The 6,836-nt window shown below is 35.6% G+C and overlaps 1 protein-coding gene across 3 annotated transcripts; it reads left to right on the top strand.

Moving 5' to 3' along the window:
- The first annotated feature begins 1,040 nt into the window (after nucleotides 1-1,040).
- LOC147403077 (ARM repeat superfamily protein) lies at nucleotides 1,041-5,649 on the top strand. Of its 3 annotated transcripts, none has more exons than XM_086438529.1 (7): nucleotides 1,041-1,197; nucleotides 2,068-2,158; nucleotides 2,253-2,289; nucleotides 4,206-4,279; nucleotides 4,398-4,491; nucleotides 4,661-4,743; nucleotides 5,261-5,649. In XM_086438529.1, the coding sequence occupies exons 2-7, from the start codon at nucleotides 2,087-2,089 to the stop codon at nucleotides 5,435-5,437; spliced, it is 537 nt and encodes a 178-aa protein (XP_086294655.1). In that variant the 5' UTR covers nucleotides 1,041-1,197; nucleotides 2,068-2,086; the 3' UTR covers nucleotides 5,438-5,649. The 3 variants fall into 3 exon arrangements, with proteins under 3 accessions (XP_086294655.1, XP_086294654.1, XP_086294653.1); XM_086438528.1 differs by having other exon boundaries at nucleotides 1,045-1,197; nucleotides 1,986-2,158; XM_086438527.1 differs by lacking the exon at nucleotides 1,041-1,197 and having other exon boundaries at nucleotides 1,217-2,158.
- The last annotated feature ends 1,187 nt before the right edge of the window (nucleotides 5,650-6,836 follow it).

The following is a 6,836-nucleotide window of genomic DNA, read 5'->3' as shown; positions in this document are numbered from 1 at the left end:
ACGGTCCAAGATTCTTCAATTTATAAATTAGGGTTAGAAACTTCGGAATGAGCTGATTCTTGATGAGGCTGACCTCTCCACTACAGAGTTCACCCTCCCAAACAAATCAACCCATTTTGAAACTTGTAACTCATATATGATAAAATATTTGATTTTGTATACGGCCCTTGAACTTGAACCCATGCTTTAATGATGTAATTTAGGTATTTATGCTTAGAGAATCAATTATAAATGAATTGTCTATTACTTTCGCTATGACTGCAAATCTGATTTGTTTAAAGAAAAATTGTTACTCTTCCACATTACACCTCAACAGAAAAAGAAAAGAAATTCATATAAATTCGCTAAAATCAAGAAAGTAATCTACTTATGTACCTATCGTCTACATAGAATCCAATTAAACTGAGTGGGAGACTAGAGTTTCGAAACAGTGGAGACCATCGAATGCAGGAGAGAATTCTAGTGTCCTAATTGCTATTGTGTTCCGTTTGTCCTTCTTCTTGATGATCTCCTCCAAGGCATTCACACGTGTGTTCTGGTTCGGGTCCTCCTTCACTTTCTTGGTAGTCTTGGTGTTTATAGAAGGCACAGGCACACCAAACTCATCCCCAAAGTAATCAGCACAAATTGCAGAACAATCACTTAAGGACAAAAAACTGAATAACGACATAGTTGATGATGATGATGATGATGGGATGATCTGAGTCGTCCGATGTAGAAACAACAGGTGGAATGAGTGAACAAGAATAGGTCTAGCTTTCTCTTTATAAAGAAATTAAAGAGAGAGAGAGAGAAAGAGAGGAGTTTAGTGTTTCTAATTTCTAACATGTCACTTATAAATTTGAAAGCAGACAGAACTAATGGTCCAACCGGATTCTATCGGATTTTTTTAATTAAACCGGTTCAACTAATGATGTTGGTTATATGGTTATTAATTATTGAGTCGGGATCCTATACAACAGGATGGAGGAATGAAAATCTCACCCCCACACCTAAATACATGCCACGTAAATTATAATCTCAGAAATTAAAGTCTAAAATATCTCCTTTGAATTAATATGTGTGATGAAGTGTGGAAGAAGAGTTTCATTCCTCCACCAGAGATGCACACGATCTGAATTAATAATTATTATGTGAGCACACCAGAAATTCCCTATAGTTGAAAACGAAACCTTCACCCCAAGCCAGGCGAACCAGGTACTCTCTCTCTCAAATCTCAATTCATCATCTTTTACCTTCCCTCGAAACCCTAGATTTTTCTTCCCCAAAACCCAACGTTTTCAACCTCTCCTAAAACCCAGGATTTTTCTTCAAAAACCCATCTCTCTCTCTCTCTCTCACACACACACACACACATATTGGGAATTATGTATTTATGTGGGGTGTGGTGAAACAATAAAAATAAAAAGGTTATTAAAATTCTAAGTTTATAGTCTTAGAACTGGGTTTTTGGGATAATAATATATTGGTGGGTGTAAAATCTTCAAAAAAAACGTATTTCTTTTTTAGGACTGTTTACATTATTTTTTTCATGAACCAAGGATCCGTGAAAATTTGAAGGCATTTTACAATGTTATTAGCAAGAACTCTTAAACCAAAATGTCGTAAAATATGGTAATTGCAAGACAATTAAATTAAAAACTTTGCATTTTGTTACATACCAAGTAGGGCCTTGGACTTTTGATTTAAGAATTAGATTTGGATTCTAATTGGAACTTTTTAATGTTTTTTTAGAGACCTGAAAATTTGTTTTGTGTTGTTCATTTATCGAACCAAATTGGGTAACATGGGTGGTTCAGTCAAGACTAGAGACTTAAAACTTAAAAAATGCATTGATGCAAACATTGTATAAAGTCTTTCTTTTTTAAGGATTTGGGACCTCTGCTTCATGTTTGTTTTTATTTTATTTTTTTACTTTAAATTACAAACCTAGAAGACATCAAACCATCAAATCCTATTTTTTTAATTTTCGTTCTGTTTTGCAGAAAAACAACTCTTTGGAGAACTTTCAATTGATTATCGCTTGGAGAAAACTCGAATAAGGAAAATTAATAAATATTTTTACAGATAATTGTGGAAGTCCTCCATGTTTACAAACAATCAGAGGCAACTAGAGCGAACAGGACGATATGGCACCCCGAGGGTGCAATATCTTCAGGTACTCCATTCTAATTATTTTACATTCTTTGTTTAGCTTTGCTCTCTCAGTGATTTGATACATTTCACCATCTCTCTTTCTATCTCTACTGTAGGAGTTGGTGAGCGAGTTTCAAAACACAACTACGGAAGGTATTTACATAATCAAATTAACAGTCCTGCTTTTTTATGTTTTTTTCCTCGACCAATGGAACTCTGTATGTTTGATGATTGTGCTCAACACTGCATTTTATTGAGGGGATCATAGACTAAAAAATAATTTATGATGAAAGCTACCTCTCACAAGTATGAATGTATGTATGTTCTGACACATGTGTGAAAAGGGTCCATGCAACACCATCTCTGCTAAAATGGCTGAATCGGCTACTTTTTGCTGGAAGTATGTCTGTAAAATACCATACATATGCATGCTAACCAATAATACAAGAATCTGTTGCACACGCTTTGCAACTATATAAACTACAATCTTTTATTACCTACGACTTGCAGGAACCTTCTAACCTAGTTGCTGCTCCCACTCCCTCTCCCGCTTCAGAATCTCGTAACAATCGTTTCCATAAAAATCTCCATTTCACCCACTTTCACTTTCTGCATCTAAGATTTAGTGATCATGAGGTCATGACTCTTGCGGCAGTAAAGTTTGAGTGCCAGCTACTAGTGAAGACTACCTTTATGGAAGGAAATGTGATTATTTCCTTTGGCACTAGTGAGCATTAACCAAAATACTTGGGGCCCAAGACGGGGCAAATGCTCGGTGAGCGTAGTAGTTTTATTTATTTATTTAGTTATTTTTCTTATAAGGATATAACTAGAAATTACAACAAGGTCAATTTCATAATGGTTGTTAAGAAAAAGAAAAAAAAAAAAGGATAAAGAACTTGGTGCTATGTATGTGAGAAGACTAGGGGAGAAAAGGGGGAGGATTATTAGAGGAACTGGTGCCCCTCTGGAAGAATTAATTTTCTGGGTTAAAGCAAGGGACTCATAGTCATATTTAAGATCCTCAAGTTATTGGAGACTTTTGGGACTTTAAAGCTAGAGAATATTTTAAGAGTAGTAGGGTTATTGGAAGAATTGATGCCCCCTCTACCCCCACTCTTCCTTGGGTAAAAGTGGGGGCCTGAGGGAAAAATCCTAAGCTCACTCTTCAACTCATTGGATGTGTATTTAAGACCAAGGGACTCTGGGCCTTCAAGTTTGAGAGTTTTTTTAATATTCCTATCGAAATGTGACATTGGATGTGTTTTGTGTGGTGGCCTCGAAGATTTGGTCATATTTTTTTGAGCTTTTTGGAGTAGTGGGCTGTCTTCCAAGGTCCTTGTGGGAAGTTTTCGAGAGTTGGTCCCTTTCGGGTGGGGTTTCTTAGCATTCAAGAGGAGGTTGTGGAGCTAATCCCCTTTGCAGTGTGTTGGGGTGTGTGGAAGGAAAGGAATGCGAGGGTGTTCAACACAAAGGAGAAGGGGGATCATGTTATCATCTTGGATATTTTGGGGCTCCTTTTTCATTGGAGTTGGACCTTTGCCGAAGCCAAAATGGGTTGTCTTTGAGGATTTCTTGGTTAGATGGGAGTGAGTTTGTAATAGAATGGGAACTTATAGTTTTTGCTTTTCTTTTCTTTTTCGTTTGTAGTTTTTCTTTCGGAGTGGTCACTTTGATCACTGCCTTCGATAAAAATAATTTCATTCATTCATAAAATAAAATAAAAACTTATTTATATAGTTTCGGTACACATAAGTTTGTTTACTTATTTCTTTATTGTGTGTACTTGAACTAATATTTCTGTGATAACATATCTCTGAATATTTTCCAATTAACTATATGGACATGCCCAGTGTATCAGGCTTCCCTGTAGAAGCATTTCTGCCATTCATGACTCATGACTGGTGATTCAATTAACAATAGTAATTGCAATTATATATAGATATATTTTTTAAAGTAAATGGTAGTTCAGTTTAGTTGTTCTAGTGTTGCCCACATCCTTCTAACTGTTAGTTCATCAGCTTCAACTTCAAATAGTGCTCCTCATTGATACTTCCATTGCTTTGCAGAATCAAAGGAGAGAATAGTTGCTCATTTGGCCAACTTTTCATATGATCCTTACAATTTTGCCTTTCTACGCCAGGTAATAAATCCATTGGAAAAAAAATGTTGGAATAGTATTTTACTAAATTCTTATTTTTTTTTTTTTTTTTGCATTATAGAACCCATAAGGAGTATTTTTATTTCTTTGGCTTAAGCAGCTCAATGTTCTAGAACTGTTCCTAGACTGCATAACGGAGCCAAACGAGAAACTTGTGGAATTTGGGGCTGGTGGGGTCTGCAATGCTTGTGTTGGTGCGTAATCAAGCTGAACCCTCTTTGTTAATCCAATTATTACCCACATGTGCATCTTACTTCTTTTTCCATCTTAAAAATGTCCAAAATACTTATTATGTGTGGGGAAAATGGAAAAAAGCTGATTCATATAAACTATAATATACGACTTCTTATTTATTTTCTACAGACCCAGCAAATGCTGTGATTATTGCTGAATGTGGTGGGATTCCTCTCATTATCCAATGCTTATCTAGCCCGGTTAGAAACACCGTAAGTTTTACTGACTCGGGACATAGGTTTCTTCATTTTTGTTTTTCTTTTTTGGTGGGTAGCTTGGATCAAACCTGGAACAGAAAGCATTCCCAATTTGGGTTAAAGTTTCAAATCCAGCTCTGGATTTCTATTGGTTAAATATTTACAGCCAATTTAGAAAAGAGACATTTGATGGTCCCAGAGTTATTGTTATGAGACATAGAACAAATGCTCATTAATCCACATTGTTCAATCAGTGGGGCACCTTTTTATATTGAACATGTTTTAGAACCAGTCCAATAGGATATCCTTAACAATCCAATTTGACTGGCAGTGGCCAGGAAATGGAGATCAATGTAATTATAGTGGTCCATAGTCATCGTAATTTTATTTTATTTTTCCTTTGGACAACTGTAGAACTCCTTTTCAATTAGATAATCTTGGATTGTACGACTCACTTGTTGAAGTTGGTAGTTATTTTACATGTGCATTATTTATGTTTTCAATGGTATTTAGTGAGTAAATTGACTTCCAGGTGAATTATGCTCTGGGAGCTCTCTACTATCTATGTAATTCAGCTAATAAGGAAGAAATCCTGAGGCCTGAGGTGGTTGAAATCATCAAAAGGTACGCTGCAGCCGGGGCAGTGAGTGTAAACTTCAGCAATCTTGCCAAGGCGTTCTTGGACAGGCACTGTCCCGATTTGTCGTGAGAGAGGAAACCTACTTTCCTTGTTCTACTTGTAATTTTTTTTATTATTATAGTTTTTTTAGGTTTTTTTGTGCATTTTCAATGGTCAACCAAGCAATCATAAAGTTTTACGATGATTTTTTGAAGGGTCTACCAAGCACTCTAATTGTAATCGACCATGAAAATCCATATTTGCAGAAGACAACAAATACAAAATTTTGTGTTTTATGATCATTCGTGGCTATAACCAAGCGGGGCCAAAATTTGTTTTGTTGTATTCCATTGTTTTCAGTGTGTAGGTGTTTTCCTATCGGCAGAATTGCATCGAGGACCAAGATTCCTTCAACCAACTCCATTTTTGGATGATAATGATCATCATAAAATGAATTTTTGTTATCAGAATCTTAATTTATGTCTACTGTAGTCTAATAAATAATATTATGTCATTTGCAAATAACAGGCATCGAGTGACTTTGAATATATTAGTTACTTCATCTGTAACTCACGATAATTGCCAATTTACAGTCACTCTCATATGTGAGCCAAATGTAATTGGGAACTTCATATTTTTTTGATAAGCAAAAGCATAATATCATTAATAAAGGCGAACGAGAGGATTGGCCAAAAATACAAGGAAAACAAACTCTAAGCATTACAAAAGATAATCCCATCGAAACACAAAATCCTCACCCCTCAGAAAATCCCATCCAACTTGGACCAATGAAACAATAAATCAAGGATTAACAAAATCAAATCGTGATGAGAACTCTTTGCCTCCGAGAAGATTCTACTGTTTCTCTCATTCCAAAATCCCCAACAAATTGTAAAGGGGAGCAAAGTCCAAAGAATTTTCTTCCTACCAGTGAAAAAGTAATGGTTCCTGTCTGAGGAAGGCAAGACGCAAGAAAAACCGAACAACTGCAAGAAATGGGACCGAATTTTAACTGCGAATGGGCTATGTAAAAAAAATCATTATTTGTCATCCCCTCAGTCAAATGTCTCTGGTGGTACATGTTCTTTATTATTTCTATATATTAGTCCTTACTCATTTATCTCAAATTTCATCAAATTAACTCTCTAAATATTTTACTCTATGCTTTCTGTTAATTGATTGAAAAAATGTGTACACCTTTCCATTCTTTTAAAGATATATTATATTTGTTTATCATTTATTAAACCTAAAAAGCTCAAGTCCAATACAGAAGTCTGCATATGAGTCCAAGCAGTTTCAATAGTCATTCCAGCTAGACCGACTTCCTGCGACATGGCAGTGTATGGAGAAACATAGATTATTTTCCTCGAGATACAAGTAAAAATCAATGGTTCTTTTGAGAATGCCACATCAGTGCAGTGTTGAGCACAGTGTTGAATGGAAGTCAGTTCAGAATTTTCCTTTCCGATAATAAAAATAAAAGAGTCGT

The sequence above is a fragment of the Akebia trifoliata genome, chromosome 4 (assembly GCF_017979445.1).
Source record: "Akebia trifoliata isolate Shusen 1 chromosome 4, ASM1797944v1, whole genome shotgun sequence".
NCBI classification, from domain to species: Eukaryota; Viridiplantae; Streptophyta; class Magnoliopsida; order Ranunculales; family Lardizabalaceae; genus Akebia; species Akebia trifoliata.
This window is presented reverse-complemented; position numbering and strand designations above follow the sequence as displayed.